Genomic DNA, 20847 nt, shown 5'->3' with positions numbered 1-20847 from the left:
ACGTGTTTCTTAATTTATTTACTTTTTCGATATGCGCTAATTGGTAGTTTTTATTAGATTTTAAATATTATAGATTTAAATTTAAAGAAATATTTACATATTTAAAAATTATAGATATTAAATAATATCAATATTTGGTATATTTGAAATATGAAGAAATTTGAATAAAAAATTATGAAAATTAAATATACCAATTTATCTAAGTTATTACATACAAATGACTTTTATATTAAAGTTGAAATCTGTTAATCATGCATTTTCATAATTCAATGTAAATATATAATTCTCATTACCGTATGAAATTAATATTGTAATAACAATAATAATAACAATAATATATATATATATATATACATTCACAGTAATTTTTTTTTACATAAGCTTTGTAAATTATTGTAATTTTTTTTAACTTTTTAAATTGCCCATTATTCGGGTGTTATGTGAATTTAAAAACAAAACAAAACAAAACTGAAGATAAAAGGAAGAAACAAATATTCCTAGAAAAAACTCGTTTGTTATGTTTGGGTACGTTGCCAGAAACAGTTCGGGTCACCGACTCTTAAGATAGTTTAACTTTCTATTACAGTGTTATAATAAGATGAATTTCTAAATTGGGAATATGTCATCATTTATTACAAAATTTTGCATACCTCCACCAAACAAGTAAGTAAACATGCATTGTTTTCATAACAAAAGATTGACATTGATTTTTCTGTACAATCTTTAGCTAATTTACAGAATAATAATTTTTATATTCATCCTTATTTTTAGAGGAATCATGTCATAAAGTGGTTTTATTATTGTAATTAAACCTTTTTCATCTTTTCTGATTCTTATTCTATTCTATATCTAATATCATAGTTTATTTGACATCAAAAATTAAAATGCACAAATTGGGCTTTACCTATGTAAGAGTGTAATAAATTTAAGAAATTTTTTATAATAGTATATTGAGCTGTTTGCATTGATAATAATTTTTTGTACAATTACTTGTTAAAAAAAGATCTATGAGCGAGTAATAATATACTCACTACAATATTACATCGAATGACGTATTTGTTTTTGCTCGATGGACACACACACACACACACACGCACGTGCGCGCCCTCATACACACGCACGAACACGAACACACACACACACACACACACACACACACACATTTGCGCGCATGCGCACTTACGAATACACACACGCGCGCGCGCGCACACATATATACGCACATACGAACGCACGAACGCACATATGTATAAATATATTTTTTAATTTATATCAATATTCTCACGCACATATTTTCAGTTTTGTTTGCGACAGATAAGAAAGTCATGAAACAAACTAATGAAAGCCATTGACTATTTTTCGATAAAAATATTCATTTAATATTTTACAATTAGCCAAGCCTTTCAATATTAATTATTTAGAAATGTATCCAAGCAGCTGTCTTGAACATTTTTCAAATTTATCCTCTATTTTCGAAAGATTTATTTTAAAAGACACATACACATACAAAGCGTTTTCTTAGTTGTTTTTTGTTGTCTTGTACCATTATTGCATTTGTATTGATAATTGCGAGCGTAGACTTGATTATTTGGAATGAAAATTTGAAATCACACGTACTATATATATATAGTGTATGTTGAAATTTGGAGTGAAAAATTTCCCCCTGCGCTGTTTATACATTCAAATAGAGGGGACAAGGTATTTCTGTAGGCTTAGTGGGAAATCTTATTTTGGCAAATGCCAGATTTTTCTTGGCAATTGAGTCGGGAGGAAAGACAACGAGACACCCTGAATGCGCGAGTGCAGGTAAGAAAAACTAACGATAATACATTTCATTTGTATATTCATTGGTCTCCGAGTCAAGCCAAGTGCGATGATTAGTATTAGCGAATCGGTGGCAGGTAATTTTGAACGGTGCATACATGCAACGAAGCCTCTTTTTCATAACATAAGCTCTTCATTATTTCCGTAAATTGTCGGCGAGAAGAGGCGCGTCCGTCATCTCTTTGTGCCTCTTTTAACCAAAACGGGTCTTTGTAAAATGTGCAGGCCTACCGATGACAAGGAGGCGGTCAGAAAAATGGGCCAACACTGCCAAATAAAGCGCAGCGAAATAATAATGCCTGGGGCACGGGCGGACCTATCCACGGCCCTGGAAGCCGGTGCGTGTGCCGAACGAAGCTCGGAACTGCCGCCGCTGCCACCGCCGTAGTCGTAGCCGCCGTTGCTGTTGCCGCCGCCGCCGCTACCGCCGCTGCGCGTCCGCAGAGGTCCCCTAAGCCCCCCAAGAGCCGCGAGCCGTAGAGTCGTCGTCGGGGCGTCGCGGCGCAGTCAGTCAATCCGGTGTCGGTAGTCCGAGCATCTCCGTCCCGTCGCTCCGCGAGATCAGCCGAGAACGAACATGTGAGAGAGGCTGCGCCGATCGCATACCTGTGGCGCGGGCGAAACAAGTTGGCGGTTGCGGCGCGCGCGCGCGCGCTCGCTTATCTCCGTGTCCGAGTGGAGTGCGAGAGTGGCCGGGTAAAATAGTGCGTCGAGGAGGAGGAAGAGGTCGGGGTCCTGCTGGGCCAACTCTATAACTGAAAAGCGAAAGGGATAGGTGGGAAAGGGGGCGATTTGGCGAGTAGGTCCTCGGAGAGGATAGAAGAATGGAGGACGAGTTGCGCTGCCCGGCGTGTAAGAAGCTCCTGAGCGAGCCGGTGCTCCTGCCCTGTTGGCACGCCTTGTGCCTGGGTTGTGCCATGGGCATGCAGGCGGTTCCGGATTCGCCGCCAGAATCCTCGGGAGACTCGGTTGGCGCGGCCCCGGGCTCCGATCAGGAGGCCGACAAGCTCTCCATTCTCTCGGAGACGGACTCGGGCGTCGTCTGCAGTAGTAGTACCTCCACGGGCTCGAGGCCCGGTAGTTACGTCGGCACACCGGGGAACGGAGGCTGCTTCCCGCCCAGCGGCGGTACGCTCTGTCTCTCGTGCCCCGTGTGCCAGAAAACGGTCTTCTTTGACGAGGGTGGTGCTCACAATCTACCAAAGTACCGGGCAATGCAGAGGATCGTCGACAAGTACGTGGAGGCGCGCAACGTCAAGCTCATGTGCCAGATGTGCGAGGGCGAGCCCCAGGAGGCGACGGTTGCCTGCGAGCAGTGCGAGGTGAGGAGGCTCTTCCCTGGTACCCAGACACGACATTCTCACTAACGACGCACGGCTGTGCGTAGATGGGTGCACGGACCCCTTGACAGAGAGAAAATCAGAGAGAGAATGAGAGGGGGATAGATAAAGAGAGAGGAAGAGAGAGGAAGAGAGAGGAAGAGAGAGAGAGAGAGAGAGAGACTAGTTTTAGGCAGATGGCTGATTTGAAAGTCTTAGGAGTTTCCTGTGCCACAACGTCCCTTTTCTATGATCCATTTGATAATTTGTTTGATACTACATATTGTCCAATGAGCGTCTCGTATTGCCGATTTTGTTCTTGTCGTCCCTTCTTGGTACTCTTGGACCCATCGTCAACTCTTACTTTTCATTTATTCCCATATTTGATAATAAGCCAAGTGCAGGTTTATTATAGTGCGAGAAGCAATCAATTGCATCGCGATTGACTAATTTCGTTTTGAAAATTTATATTCAAATTGCCAACGATTATCTAACTTCGTATTTACATGGAATGTTAATGGTTTGTTCTAATATCTTAACAATAATTCAAAATTAATTTTTATTAATATAAATAATTTTTTTTTTTTTTTTTACAATAGCTCCAATTAATTACGTAAAATGAAAAAAACTTTATAAATGCTTTTTTCAAAAATACTTTTTAAAATATTCATTATTAATATTATTCGATAAAAAAAAAAAACTAAAATAAATAAATTAAAATAAATAAATTAATTAATTGAGAAATTCAGAAAGCTAAAAAAGGAAAAATTTCGGTTTAAGTTAAAATTTTATCACGAACCGATTTGCTTCTTTAATGATTACATTAATATCTATCGTCTTGAAATTTAAAATTGATGAACAATTATACTATCTGTTTATAGAGAAAATATCCAGATAAATAATAGGGTTTGTGTAATAACGATTATTACGGTTTTATCATGTATTATTTATTTCTTCGTATAGTTTCGAGATAATTTTTAAAAAAATACTCTGAGTAGTACAGTCATAATATACATAAGGATAAATAAAATAAACTTGTTATATCATTTTAAAAATAGCGAATCAATAATTTCTTAACCCACATTAGATATTATTTTGATACAGTATTCCAATATTTATGAAGGTAGATTATTCAATATCATTAATTAAAATTACTATAATATTAATTTAGTGTTCAAGCGAAATGATTCTGAAAATTCATTCCAATGTTCTGTAATCTTTCGAATGAAAAAACATGCGTCTCTATTCATTTAGCATGTTGTTTCACTGTAACAAATAAAAAGAAAAATTAATAATTATAATGTGGCTTTGAGCCTCGTTATGGAGAATATGGTCCATTATTTATTAACATTTTAATATTTTTACACTACGTCTGATAAAATCAGTCGACGATTTTTGAAATGTAGGTAGTGCATCTACATTGACTCCGCATTGAAATTCTGATGGACGTTTTTACATTTTGCTCCTTTGAAAACTTGAGTGCAGTATTACGTTGAGCTTGCGAGGCTAATAGAACAATCAAATTATCCGTACGTGAAAAGCGCAAGAGTTTGACGAGATTGAGCGGAATTTCAGCTGTACCGCATTATGTAGTTTTTGAATTCATAATTTAATAATATATTAATTAAAAAAAATTTGATTTAAAATGCTACATAATAATTTATTAATTATTTCTTAACGTTTCAAATGCTATTATGGCCTTTATAATGTTAAGTAAATCCAATATTTTAGATGCTTTAAAAGTCCGTCATTTAGTTTCAATATGCATTGGCTTTTTGTGATAAAACTTGCATTAATCGTGTAAATCATGTATTTTTAAATAATAATGACCCATGAATCGAATTAATGATTAAGTAAAGTTAAGATTTGAATAGATAAGTGAAGACTGGACTATGAGTGTATTAATGCAATTTTTATTTTTTTTTATTTTTTTTTTTATAGAAAAATTTTCTATTGGACAAATGATAAGTATTTAAACGAACAAAGTCGCTTAATTATGTAATGCTTAAGAAATATTATGTGCACAAAAATATTTTGTCATTGTGAAGTGAAAATTTTTTGAAAAGTCATATTTTAATTTTTCCTTATTTTTAATTCTCTTTTCCCTTCTAAAGAATGTATTACATAAATATTTTCTTCGAAATTTGTATCGGTGTCCATTTTAACAGACCTTCTGCATTATCATAATATTTTTTTTAAACAATTTGTTACATCATTCTGTTTTTCTAATAGAAAATGAGCACTGAAATGTATATTGATTGTTTGAATAACATATTACGTTTGCTTTCAGAATTCAAGCTTCTTCTTCTTGTAATGTATGTTTAATATTAATATAAAAGCATAATATTTAGTAGCGCCTTGTTAATAATTATTAAGAACTTCAACTATTGATAAAAATTAATATTATACGCTTTAATAAGTTAATAGCACATCAATATTGTGACGAGGGATAGTTGTTTATAAATTTAATGTTCACGGAGCCATAGTTCACACTCAAATTAAATGGCCGAATTACTAAAACTAATAAGTCTTTGTCATGCTTCGCCTCACACGTGAATTAGATAAAATTAATAAATGTTCGATTAAGCTAATTGACGAAGAGCAAGAGAGAAGAATCGAAGGTATTAAACCTTGACAATTTCATTATGAGGGAGACATTCTGAAATCGGCCATGGAACCCGTTGTATTCAATGACTTGAAACTCAAAGTTATTATCACTTCTCACTCTCACTCTCACTCTCTCTCTCTCTCTCTCTCTCTCTCTCTAATTCTCTATTTCAGTTTCATTCCTTCTCTCATTTGCTACTATGCTCGCTTTCTATGAGATGCCGTCAAATCGATTGCTTCATATAAACACGGCATCTATTATGCTTTCTCCACGGTACGAGTGTTTCATTGTAAAGTTGCTGTGCACTCCGATTGTTTTTCTTCTGCTCGACAAATCTTCCTCCGATCTCCGAACGATTATACATTTTGCGATTTAAAGATGAATTGTATTTAATTTTCATTTTATTTATATTTCTGGAATTTTTATAATGACACTTATAAAATAAATTTGATAAAACTATAATAATACTCTTCGATCGATTTAAATTTACAGTTTTCTTCTTTCAATATGAATATTCATTTCTATAAAGAGCAAATTATTTTATAAGAAACGATTCATATTTATTAGAATTTTTAATTTACAGTATTATTCTTCCAATTATAAGACTATCAAAATGAATGTTTCTTACACACACACACACGCGCGCGCGCGCGCACACACACGCACATATATTGTTCAAATGTTTGATTGATAATTTGAAACTGTTTAACAAAATTTGAATTAACAGTCGAAATAATACAATATCAGTTAGCAATTCAACTGTATAAATCATTGTCATAAAAAATATTATTTTTTTTTATAATCTTTGTAATAATGTAACCTTCAATTTGCCGTTAATTTAAAAAATTAATAATTGATGTTCTTTTGTATATTTATGATATGTACAATGAAAGTTACGGCGCTACAAATAAATTTCGAATGATTACAAAAATTTTCGCAATTTTATCTCGAATGCTTAAGTAATATTAAACATTCACTCGACGGAGTTCTACAATTTTTTAAAACAAAACAATATATTTTACTTTCCTTGAACGTATCCGAATACAATAAAAAAGTAGCTATTTTCATTTAATTTTTTGAACAACAAAGCTATTCAATTTCACGAACTGAATGTATTAACAACTATAAATAAATATTCATTATTTATATTACGTAGTTACAACAAAAATAAGAGTAGAAAAATTACAAGGGCTTTTATCAATGAAAATATAATAAATTACGTATTTATCAAGTTTTTATATTGCTCCACTTCGACCGTACCTCTTCTCTACATGTATTAAATTTAAGATGCTTCTAAATTATTTTAAATTGTAATTGTACTTAAATTTGAATAAGTCCCTAGGCATAGCCTATTGAGCATTAGATTACAAGACAACGGAGCTTGCCGAACTTCATGATCAGACGGCGGATGCTCAATTACTATTAGATCCCAATCGACCCATATAATTTTCACTGTAGGGCCGTAGCTTTGCCCTTTATGTTCACACTAACCTTACGCCTATCTCGTAGCCCTCAACTCCCCGACGACTAAACCTAATGGAAATGCCCGTCCGTTCTCTTTCAGGTGCTGTACTGCGAGAGCTGCCGCGAGTCCTGTCACCCCAAGCGCGGCCCCTTGGCCACGCACAAGCTGGGCCCGGCCCAGGGCAGTTGGTCAGGTGGCATGGGGCCAATGCAAAAACAGCGAAGCCACCACGAGAACGGTAATCCGGGCTGCCTGGAGCACGTCGGCGAGACCGTGAGCCTCTATTGCGCGCTCTGCAAGATCGCGGCCTGCGGGCTTTGTCTGCGCGACCGGCACACGGCTCATCCCCACGACGTCCTGCCCTTGGCAGCCGCCTGCAAAGCACAAAAGGTGAGTGTCGTGTGTGCCACTTACGCTCCTATACTTTCTTGTGTAGACTCCCTTGCGCTCTCGCTCCCTCTCATTGGTGTGCATAGCTTCCGGAACCCCCTTGGTAGGTAGGTACCGTTGGATGATAGAGACCAGCGTGCGCGGCCTGTCCTTTGTTTGCAGCGACGACCCTAGTGGCAGGCAGCACTCCGTCTTTGCTCTATGCCGAGTGAGATTGCGGAAGGGAGGGTGAGGAGTGGGGGCACAGGAATTTACCGAATGTCTCGAACATATGGAAGTAAGCGAGTGTGAATGTTTTTCGGTTGCTAGGGAAAAATCATTTTGGGATTATAGTCATTGGCTGGCCGTAATCGGTATTAACAGGACATTGGGGTTGCCTTAACTTTATATTTTGATGTCGGAGGGCTCGTATGAAAAATAGTGAAAACGAAACATTTAAGTGGCATTGATGAACTGTTTATGTCTGACGAGGCTAGCAATTTTTATATCGATTCAGGAATGCTTCGGATCAGGATCGCTCCGATCAAGCTTACGAGTACTTAATAATTTAGACGTTGATTGATTTTTAAGAAGTATTATTGTAATGTATTGTAGAGCAGATAATGGAAAGAATTAATGGAGGCTAAATGCCTATTTCTTGGGATATAATGTGCGCATAATTTCATTTAAAAACTGAAAATAAGTTTATTTTTCTCGTTAGTCTGCCTATATTTACCACAAACGTAGTCTCAACATTCAAACGCCTCTTCTGCGCAATATTATACAATATTATTTACGTTAACCTCGAACATAATTCTAATGAGAACGAAACTCTAATTTAAAATTTTAAAAGTATATTATAAGCGAAGCAATGACATCAAATGTCTGAGTGCTTCGTAGAAATATTTCTAATTAAATTAATAACTAAATGTCGGCAAAAGAATAATAGAATATTATTCGAAACTGTTTTACGATGTTAGTAATTTCTGCCTTCAAAAAGCATTGCTTTTGAATTTTCGTCTCTCTCTTTCTCTCTCTCTCTCTCTCTCTCTCTGTCTCTCTCTGTCTCTGTCTCTCTCTTTATATATCCACCTCTTTCCATCATTGTTCGTCTTCGTAAAGTTTGTTTATTAACAATAATGATTTTGAAAAGCTTAAGCCCGTCTAATAAAATAACATAAAAACTTTACCATTAGTGCAAAGTTAAGTTTTAAATTAAAAAATGCTAATGTTCTATAATTTAGTTAAAAAAATAATTTTTAAGAAGTATTATCAATAGTTTTCAAAGCGAACAGCATATATAATAGAATAAATATTACATTGAAATATGAAAATTATATCTTAATGTAAAAATTGAATATTTTAAATGTACTTTTATTTACTCGATTGTAATTGTTGCCGATTTGTGTACTAAAGTCGTTTTATTATAAATTTTTAAAAATTGATTCTTCTCTACCGATTATACGTCTCTCACTCCTCAATGTGCTTTATAACGTGGTTTAGTAACCGATGCTCCCGCTCCATTACATTTTCATTTATACAGTTTTCATTGACTTTACTGTTGGTCGCACTTAATAAGTTATGAGGTCCTTATATTAATTACTGGACGCTTTAAGTTTTCATACCGTCAGAAATCTTTATTACTAGCCCAGTAATAAAGATACAGTAATATTTATATTAACTGAAATTTCACGTACGATCTATTTGTAATTTAAATACAAAAACATTTATACTTTGATAACTAAAATTGAATTCCTAACGGTACTTCAATTTTTCACTTGTATAATCAATGAGAGATTTCAAATTCTCTTACCAATCGGGTATTATATAAACGAAATTTTTTAATATTATCATTACTCTTATTACCCGCACATAAATACTCATATGCGCTGCAATGTGCCTATATTATAAAATTCCATGTTAACTACTTACTATAAAGTATATGAAACTGATGTCTGGATACAGGTAACCGAGAAATCGTTTTCGCACTCCGTGTGAAATTTATGCTTAATGCCTATTGTCAATCAGAATTAAAATGTAAAATAAAATACATAAATACTCGTTTAAACTGTAAAAATGATCGCCTACAAAGATAAGTTTATTCGTGTATTATATAAATTATGATTATGAAACTTGAACTCATTTATGAATGTAGTTCATGTAATGTTTGTAAGGATGCTCGAAATTTGATGAATTCTTACAATAAAAGCATTATTCATAATAGTTTAAAGTAATATCAAGGATGTCGAAGATGTTAAGAAAATATTTATAATTTTGATATGTTCATAAATCATCCAGTTTATTACAATCACATGATTATGATTCCGACAGAAGGATTGTATTCTATGAAACAAGTATGCCAGGGCTTAAATTTTTGAAACACTCGAGGCTCTATAGCGAATGAACTTTTCTCGCAAATTCGTATATAATATAAGGGTGGGTTGGTTTGGCAGATGGATGTTGTGTGCCTGTTCCCTATGTATGCATTTGTATATACAGAGTAGAGGCCATTTTACATGCTCGTAATTATATGCGAACGAGGAGCGATGGCGTGTAGGATAAGGGCCATTAATTGTGATCGGATAATGATAAAGGGCGCGCAGGGGTTGACGAAGAGAACGAATGGAGTATGTAGAACTCGCTGTTTGTTTATGAGAACATTCTCAACTGATTGGAGAGATACGAGGATTGGATCGTTAGAGAATGGCAATAAAAGCCTCTAAAACACTCTGAGGAGTTCTCTAGGATGTAGAAAACTTTTTTATTTGTTAGGACAATTTTGTTTCCGTGTTGAACTTTTCTTAAAACTTCAAGTCAGTTTTATGAAGTTTGTACTGTGGTACTAATTCTCCATTTCGCTCGATGTCAGGTGGTGTTATGCATAATTTGTGTAATATTTATGAAATTATTTACATTGAAACTTGCGCAAGTACGAAAATATCGTTTTAGCGACAATTCTGTTTCCTAATCCAATTAAATTCTGCTCTATAATATTTCATGACATTTGACATTTGATATGTATATATATATATATATATATATATATGATATGGTTACCTTAATGTTTCTACACTATCAATCGTATAACAGTTTCTCATAATAAAAGACAATAAAACTAATGCGTCAGTCAATTAAACGAGATCACTTTGAATTCTCGTTAAACTGTTTGAGAGATTTTTAACGCATTGCTCTCGCATCGTGTTTCCGCGCAGAAAATATCTTACACGTACGGTTTATGAATAAAACATGCCCGGGCATATACGGTAATGGATGCAACAATTATCATGGTTAATTTATAGCATTGTTTGCGACTATATGAGTTGACGTTTTACAAAACAAATGCCTCGGCAGCCAATTTTTTTCGCCGTCTATACATCACCATTCACGCATAAGTTTATTGCCGCTTGTGCAAAAATTTTCGTGCTGCTTGGCATAAAAATCTGCACACTATCTCGGTGACATAGCGCAGATGAATCGGGATTAGTTAGTGTACGCGCGCGTATGTACTTGCGACATTGATCGCGCTAAAGAGGCGAAAAAAGCACGCGTATGATGCCAAAAAAGAACCGTGACCCTTTTTCCGATTCCTCTATCAATGTTTCAGCCGAGCGCGCTCACGCTCGAGTAGCGTACTTCATCATCTAGTTGCGTAATTGCTCCGATGCGATCAGTTTCATTTAATAAGAGCTCCCAAACAATACACAATGTCGACAATAAACACTTTTTAAATTTAATAGCTTGAGGATTAGTTTCAAATATCGATACACCAGCTTCTATTTGTTGAAAGTGTTCTTTTCATTCTTTGCCAGTCACGTCTGAGCGTCAATTTCGACCTCGTTACCGCAGACAAACTCGTTTTCACGAAAGCCCTGGTATATCGGATAGCTGAGCTTTTTGGTAGCGGTGGAACATCCGCCAAGAAGGCAAAAGCCAACAAGCGCGCACTGCATTCCCAATGAAAATCGACAACTGCGAATTAACGAAGAGAGTTGCGTTTGCACATTTATAGTAATTGGCCCCGATCTCGTCGGGACGTCGCGTATTATCGATAAACGCGTTACACAACTAAACAAATCGATATGTGAAAATTCTTCCGCCCATCGATAATCTGCCTTTTTCATGACCAGGAGCAATAGTGAAAAGTGAAAAGTGCAGATATCCATGTCTGTGGATTGCTCGATCTGGTTAAATAACAAGGCAGGTGTAGTGACCATTTATATCGCTGTTATCGCATCCTTATCTCTGCCATTTGTCGAGGGTTGTTGCGGTCGATTTTCATTTTAAAACGATGGAGAGAGAGAGAGAGAGAGAGAGAGAGAGAGAGAGCGAGACAGAGAGTAACTTGGAATGTTATGCTGAATAATACTTGTTGCGTATTGCAGTGTTAAAAGTACGAGATAGTATTAGTTTAAGATGTCTGTTTCATGATTTTTCTTTTAAGATTCTTTCAGTATTAAAGCTTTAGACATTTAATATACCGTTAGTTATTTATGCCCGCGTAATAAGATAAAATATTTGTAGCATTTAAGAATTATAATATTTTGTATATCAGTTTTTATCTACACGTGCGCGCGAGTAAGCCGCACTACAATTTGTATTGTATTTTTATATCCTTATCATTATTATTGTGAGTCATCGGCTTACGGGCGAGAGAATGTTGTATATTTTGAACAAAGAACGAGATAAATAGAATGGCGCCTGGTATTACAGTAACGTACAAGAATAAAAGTAACATGAAAGATAGAGTTAATCAATTAATTTTTTGTTACATTTAATTTGCAGCATTTTTGCGAAGGTAATGGTCCTTCATTTCTGTAAAAAAATATCGTCTGAAAATACTATTTCGAACGAACTTTATTGAACGTGAATTCCAAAAAAAAAAAAAAAAATAAAGTAACATTCAGCTCATTAAGTACTTTTACGAATACTTTTAAATTTTAAAAGAAAAGAATGTAAAAAATGAATAAATGAAATATAACTAAATTATTTTACACTTTTATGAAAATATTAATTTCATACTACCAATACATAAAAATAATCTGGATTAAAAATAAACTAGGCTGTTGAAATCGAAAGTTATTAAAGTTGCAAATTGCTTGAATATTATGTTTGTAAGAATTACGTCTCAGGGTAAAGGAAAATAAAGCTGAAAAATTTAATATGATAATGTAAGAAGTCCCTTGTTCTGTCTCAGAAAAAAAAATGAATAAAAAATAAAATAAAAAAAAAAAAAGAGAAAACAAAAACAAAAAAGAGCATGAAAAATGAAAAATAAAACTACTAAATCTCTCGGGCATTTTCTTGGATGAACCCCCATCACGCAGAAAATTAAAAATGCTTTTCAAACACAATTCTCAAGCGGGATCTCATCACCCGACGTATAACAACCTTTTTTTTATTTTATCTTACTCACTCGTTCTCTCCAATTCCTTTTGCCTCCTGTCGTCTTTTCGCTCGTGCAGTTGCTAAAATTTCGCGCTCATCCTTCGTTTGTCCCTCGGTAATTCTGAAAATAGCGAAGACACGAGCCTCTATCACTGTAAGCCACTTCTGCTCTTTTCTCCCTCTTCTACCGCCTCCTCACCATTCCACCATAACCTGGAGCCCTTTCTTATTAATTTTTAAGAATGCCAAGCACTCTAATAGTTTGGTTCCTTGTCCCCCCTCCCCCTCCCAATCCCTCTCTCTATCTCCCTAACCCCTTCAGCCACTTCGATTAAGTCCTCGACATGTACTCTCGTTGTCTGCCCTTCGCGCTCTTCTGAACTACCTACCATCTTCTTTCCTCCCTATTATTTTCTTTTCTTTTCCATATCTTCAAAGATGAACTTTCAAATGCGCCCAGTGCGTTCGCTTTCTTCTGTGCTGTAATTCTAATTCTTTTCATATCGCCCTTTACACACCTGGAACGAGTGCAGTATGTCGATCACGCATTATTTTCATCGAATATTTTAATGTAATTTAATATTTATTCGACGATTCCATGAGTTTCCATTTTAGTTGGCGATTGAAAATACCCATGAACGTTGTATAATATTCTAACTTATATAATATTATTTAGAGTTAAGTTAGAATAAAAGACAAGTCTGTTAAAAAAAGAAAGAAAAATCTTCCTTTAAATAATGTAGAAAATTTTTTTTAATACATTTCTTAAATCTGAGAAGAAAGATATGTATAATATGAATAACTAACCGAATATATATCCTCCCCAAGATAATATATGTATTTTATATACCATTCGTACTCTAAACGTTCTCACATCTATTCTTTTCCCAATTTTTCCAAAGAACCTTTCGATCGTCATTTACATTCTTTCAAGATACACTTAAGGACCTCTTTATGTCTTTTAAATAACACGATTTCACTTCTCGTAGCTACCTATCCATAATATCATTCTTCATTCATACTCCTTCCTGCCTCCTTCTTTTTTGTCCTTCAATTACCTATACCGCACACATACAGATACGTCTCTTTTATTTAACCGATCATAAACCCGCTTGTTACCGCGACCAACCCCTCTCTCAAAATGGCCCCCATCATTATCCTTCTCCACCTCACTATTCGTCTATGCTCTTTTATATCCCCCTTTGCCTCTCTCTTTTCTCTTTGGTGTAATACACATCGTCCATGACATTGCGGGTGCGTCGAATGGCAATTTTTACTCGTGTCCGTCGCGTCAATACTTCCATATACGTCTCATTCAGGCGAAACACCTGGTCACTTCCTGACATATGGACGCGAGAATCCTCCCCTTCCATTCCTATGTTCGAGACGAGCTAGGAGAGTACCGGATTGGAGTACGATGGCCGCTTCGTAAGCGATGATTAATCCAACAAATTGTCGGATGAGTAGTAGTCGGTGCAGCTTATACCCTATCGCATTCTAATACTACACACTTAGTAATTGATCCGCGCATATAATACGAGGAAACTAGATATTGCCAGCTCAGCTGCGCGCATATTATAATGTCTAACCCTTAAAGTTGTAAAGTTTGTATATCACTAGAGTCTCGACTGATCGATGGATGTGTAGAGGGTTTGAATAATTTTTCAGCAGCGAACTCGCGTGTGTAAGGGCATGCATTGCCGTTGCTATCCTTTCGCTGTTGGATTTGCATTTTATGTCGAGGTACATGTGGACACGGTAGAAAGTGTTATTAACATTTGGCGCCAAATGGACGAATAATATATGGTGTCACACAACGTTAATTTATAACCGGGTAATTCAGTTTTTCCAGAACTAAATTTAATATTTTATCGCTGGATACTTGATTACATAATAGTTTTTTTTTTATTTTATTTAATTGTTTATTGCGCTATAAAACCTAATTGAAGTTAAAGTATGATTGTATTTGAAGATTGAGGTGTAAAAATATTATTTAATCTCTCGGTATTAATGCGACATATATGGCTGATTATAATTAAATGCAAAAAAACAATACTTTGAATATTGAATAAATTTGAATATTATATAATAATATAAGAATAAATATTTACATGCATGATAAAGCCGTAAAATAGCACAATGAAATTATATTTATTAATTCTGATTACAAACTAAACAAAAGAATTCATATAGATCTATGTTATGAAAAGTTGGTTGACTTTCATAAGCGCATGTTTTATTACTAATTTATAACAAAGCAATGGCATTACATAATGAGCTTAGGTTTGTTAAGCCAAGATTCACATAAACCTTCCGAGTTTCGATGCTACATTTGAAATAGTTGAATTCTTATAATTATTAAAAACGATTTTTTTATACAATGAAATTGAAAAAATTGTCATTTATTAAGTATATTATATTTTTGTGTAAAAGAATTCAATTACTTCTTTTTTATGGACAACTTTGTTTATCTTTCAATTAATTTTTTTATAGACAATCAAACCGAATATTTCGAATAATCGAGATTAACTTAAAATACAATTTATATAAAATTTCGATTCGTCGAAATTCGACAAAAGCCAATACATTCAATTTGTACGTGAGAGAGAGAGAGAGAGAGAGAGAGAGAGAGAGAGAAAGGGAGTGAGCAAAAATGTGAGTACGATGAGGTTGTGAAACAAGAAGGAGAGATGGTTAGGTAAAGAAAAATTTCAAGGCAAACAAACTTTTCAATTTCAATTTAATTTTTATCGTATATATTTGGCTATAATAATTCTTGACTATATTTACTCTATCGGATACTCAATCTTAAAAACTAAATTATCAGGAATTTTTAAACATGCGATATTCATATATATATATATATATATATATATATCGAGAAAATAAGTAATTGACTTGGGCACAATTAATATGTGAGAATTGTCTCTCCTGTGAGATTCTCCTAGCAAAAGGGACCGTTCAATGAGATCCCTTTCAATTTTCAAAGCTTTCCTGCATTCAATGTCAACAAGACTGTTCAAATCCTGTCTTGCATATGTTTAACTGCCCTTACTACGCATCCCCCCTCCACCCATCAAACCCCAACGCACCATTAGAAATTCGAATAAACGTACATAGGAAGGTGTGAATGAGCTAATCGAAAACTCGCAGCAGCGAACGTTTGATATGCGTTTTCTGCTCGTCTCTATTTCTCTCTCTCTCTTTCTCTCTCTCTCTCTCTCTCTCTCTCTCTCTCTCTCTTTGAATTACAGACATCGGTGAGCACTTGCGCGCAACTGAAACCGCACCCTGGAAATTTACGATCGAGTATTCGCAATGCGGCGTAATCGTCACGAACCAACCCAACGTCACGTCATGCAATCCGTCATATTCTACGCGACGATCTTTCTCTCTTTCTATTTCTCCTATGTACGTGACCCTCGGCACTTGTATTATCTCATCCCGGACATAGGCGCCACCGCGGCAAGAGAAAGAGGGAAAGTAATAGAATGGAAGATAAGTTTATTGTCGGAGCGCTCGGTTTTTTTGTCGAGATTTTTCGCGCGTTAGTTGAGTTAAAATGCACGAGGCTATGAAAATTATACGAAATCTTTATGAGATCTGATGCGCTTTGTAAACCGAGAATATCGTATTTTGCAATTTATAATCCTAGTATATTCATCTTGTATATAAAATTAGGTAAATATATTGCCGGTTTACTCTGCGCATCATTAAGCTTAGTATAATATAAGTATTAAACTTTCCACTTATCACGTTGTTTAATTATCGCGGTTTTCAATTTACTCGCAATGGCTCTAATAATAAAATGGAAAGGAAACTTGGATAGCTCTCGTTACCTTTTAAAATCTTTCATTCCTTTGTTATAATATAAACGCCTTTAATTAATCTAAACTCTTATCAGCTGTTATATCTTATTGTTACAGTTCTGCAAAATAATAATATTACATGGATTTTAACTTTCTAACGATGTAAAATAAAACTCTGGTAGAAAGTAAGCGAGATAAAAAATCGTTTAATCAATGAAATAGAAAAATATGACGGTAATCTAAAAATGTCTTACCACTTACATCGATATGAAATATGATTTATGTTGAATGATTAAATCTGTAATAAAGGTGACTCGTGTAATCTTTGGCGGTTGACAATAAAACTAAAAAAAAAAAATTGTTATGAATTCTCACGGTGAAAATTTATATGAAATATACATAGATCATATTAAGTCACCTTATATGATAAGGAAATTTTTATTTTACAATTTACATTAGTTATAGAATAGTTTTAAGGCTTTAAAAATGGATATACGACAATAGGTTTATATATGTTCTATATATGTTTGAAATTTCATAAACGACAAATACGTGATAAATAAGTTTCTCATATTACACATAAGTTCCAAAACTTTTGTAATAAAATTTTATAGCTCAAAGTAGTTTGTGTTTTTGTAATCGATGTATCAGTAGTCTTGATTTTAAAAACAAAATTTAAATGCACTTCTGACATTCAGCAGTGAAATCATAAGATTGAAAATTTTAGTTTTTAAAACAAAATTAGTTGAAGAATCGTCGATGCCATCAAATGTTTAAAGTAAATGTAGCTCTTTCTCATATTATTACATATTCTATATATGTTGTTGTATTTTTTAAAAATGTCGTTTTAATACCTGTGTGTGACGAGAGGAGGGAGGTTGTATATATATATATGTACGTACGTACGAGCGCACGCGCGTGTATTTGGTATTTTATTCGTAGATAGCCGTGACATAAAGATGTTATGTAGGCAGAATCATATTTTGTCGGAGTGTCAGTCTTCATCACAATTGTAGCACAGGCTAAAAATAATTAACCAAGCTATCTTTCGTTATATTAGCGGAATATTCTTAATTCGTAGAAGAGCAGCGTATGCTCTCCCTCGTACAATGGCAAACTTCCTGATAGCTCCGATCCAAGGTCAAGTTCATAAATTTAAAGCAAGATAAGTGGGTGTAGTGCCCCACCGAGTTTCAGTATTTTCAGTGATAAGCATTAATTTTGATTAACAAAATAGCGTGTCCGTATTTTGTCTACACCATTTCCTCGGCGTCCACCCATTCGGCCAATAGTCCAGTAATTAGCAAAATCTACGGCTCGCGCGAATCACCTTCCAGCTGGTGATTACGTTCAACTAACGTTCCGTGATTGGTACGCGTATGTACGCCACGAGATAATCGGCATCTATGATGATTTCCATTAGCTCGGTAATACATATTGGTCAAGTATTCGTAGAAACGAATACCTGGTACTCGCGTAACAGGTAGTGTAGATATTTTGCAAATTTCCGCGCAAATGAGAATTTTAGTGTGTTTGTCCGTGGAAGTTGAATTAGATTTTTGGATAGTATTATACTACATATGCTTTCGATATATATATATTATTGCCGGAAATTATTTATGTTAAAACCATGCGTGCTTGATGCGTTATTCGTTTGATATATCGTGAAAAATTAATTTATCAAATATACACCCCCGCATATATACAGACTTAAATCCATCGATTATTATATTGTTAAAGTTCATCAGTAACGTAACAAAATCTGTTCATTATAAAATGATGTTGAAAGTAGAAAGTGAAATCTACTATTCAATGGCTTTGATAAATTATGCGCTTGTGATTTGTTGGTCATGATTTAAAAGGAAAGTGCGATATACAGTAAAGGTACGTTACAAATAGTATTTTTGTCCTTGTACACAATGTGAAATACCCATGAAATATGACTATTGTAATGTAATTTATAGGAAACAAATGTTTATAAATGATAAAAATATTTTAACAATGTAGTAATTAAGAATAAAAGAAGATAGTGAATTTTTCATTGTCATACATTCGTGTAAATTTATTGAAATTAATAAAAAAAAAATCTTGAATAAAACTTCACAAATGTTGTAGCTTACAAATTTAAATAAATTAAATGTTTTGTTTAAATACTTCATATATATATATATATATATATATATATATATACAACAAATATTTTAATATTAAATTTTATGTTGTTTTATGAATTATAATAGGTAATTAATTTCCGGTTTATAAATATGGAACAGTTATTAAAATAAAGCAAAACAATTTGGAAATCTTCTTAATATAATCAGTATTGTAATATAAATGCTAAATAATGAATATTCTCGGATTAAAAAGTAATATAAAAATTTTAATTCTGAAAGTAGAAGTAGGCAAATATTGGAAGGCAAATATAAAATTTGAATAAAACAAACAACTATGTCGCATGTATTCTACAAAGATGCACTTGTATCTTCTCCTATAATATTTTTCTTACATTCAAAGATAAATAAATATATATATATATATATATATATATATATATATATATATATATATATCTTTTTCCATATTTGCCGATATATTGATACATATGAAGTTCTGTCCTTATTTAGAACGTAAGTTTAAAAAAAAACAAAAAAAAAAACAAAAAAAACCACAAAGCTTGTTACAGTAACTTATCCAGTCGTGAAAGCTTCACTACATATAGTAAGAGCGAGAGTACGAGAGTGCGGATGAAACGGTCAGACAGTTTTAGGAAGAAGGAAGGGAGAAAGATAGGGAGAGAGTGAGAGAGATAGAGTGACAGAGAGCGAGTGAGAATGAGACAATGGAGGGGTGCGGGGAAAGTCAGAGATAGAATAAGAGACGAGGGGTTAAAATGCGTATGTGTATAGTACGAGTGCATAGGAGGGTGGAGGGTTTTTTGTCTTGGTGACTAATTAATGTGGCTTGTCGGAGAATTTCACGCTGGCTGATCGTCGTGGTATTCGTTCATCTTCAAAGACTAAGAGGGATCAACGGGAATTCATGTGGTTTACCTGTATGTGTACCTTGCTTTCGCGTTGTGGTGGCTTTATTTGTTACATCAGAAAGCAAAAGACAGAGTAATATAGGAAGGGATCAGGTAAAAATTCATCGTCAGCTATTAATTTGATAATAAATTTAGAACTACTTATTTTTTTTTAATTATTCTTTACTCTTATTTAAAGAAATATATAAATTGACATACCTAAAATTAGAATGAAGTTAATTTTATAAATTATACTTTTTACTATCTATATACAGTTTTTGCATATAAGTATACTTTTTAATTTCATTTGTGTAATATTTTTCGCTCTTTACAAATAATATTTTCATATTAAAAGCAAAAAATATAATATTATTACAATGGTGTATACTGTATTTAATTCGGTACTTATTCAAACAAATAACAAATACTACAGAGTATAACACCAAATTTTGTAATTAAATTTTTTTACGTAAATAATTTATTCAAACAAATATATAATATTATTCGACTATTCGTAATATATTATTATAATAGTGCAATATTATATAAATAAATTGAGTTTAAGTTTTTGTTCTCTGAGTAAAAAGTTTAGTCTTACGGAAAACTGGCTTAGTAAGCTTCGCATAAATTAGCCTAAAAGATAAGTTCATTCAATATCGGACAATTGGATTAAATTATTTATGATGTATATTGTATAAATTATATTACTTAAAATACTATTTGCAGTAAAATTTATTGTAGAATTTATAGGTGTGATAAAAATGCTCAAATAACGAATAATTTGTTATGAATTTCAAGAACTGTGGTTGAATAATTGTCAGAATTCATTTAATAAGTGATGAATTACGCTTATAAATTCATAGGAAGTTGTGCTATTTTATTTATCAGATTGTATTATTAAACATAGACATTGAATTAAAAATTATGAACATCCGTTATGAACGTCCGTCATTAACGATAACTAATATTATCAATATTAATAATCTAATATACAAGTATCATTTACAGTCATAATTAAATATTGTATTAAACTAATTTGTTTAATT

The 20847-nt window shown here is 33.7% G+C and overlaps 1 protein-coding gene across 1 annotated transcript in view; it reads left to right on the top strand.

The window, feature by feature from the left end:
* The first annotated feature begins 2322 nt into the window (after window positions 1-2322).
* Trim9 (E3 ubiquitin-protein ligase Trim9) overlaps window positions 2323-20847 on the top strand; it is a 154465-nt gene continuing 135940 nt past the window's right edge. The window contains exons 1-2 of the mRNA XM_011506348.1: window positions 2323-3146; window positions 7316-7606. Of these exons, the coding sequence (XP_011504650.1) occupies window positions 2649-3146; window positions 7316-7606 (789 nt within the window). The 5' untranslated portion in view covers window positions 2323-2648. The remainder of the gene's footprint in view (window positions 3147-7315; window positions 7607-20847) is intronic.

The sequence above is a fragment of the Ceratosolen solmsi genome, unplaced genomic scaffold (genome assembly GCF_000503995.2).
Source record: "Ceratosolen solmsi marchali unplaced genomic scaffold, CerSol_1.0 scaffold7, whole genome shotgun sequence".
In the NCBI taxonomy this organism is placed as follows: Eukaryota; Metazoa; Arthropoda; class Insecta; order Hymenoptera; family Agaonidae; genus Ceratosolen; species Ceratosolen solmsi.
The sequence above is the reverse complement of the archived record's forward strand: the minus strand, read 5'-3'. Positions and strand labels throughout refer to the sequence as shown.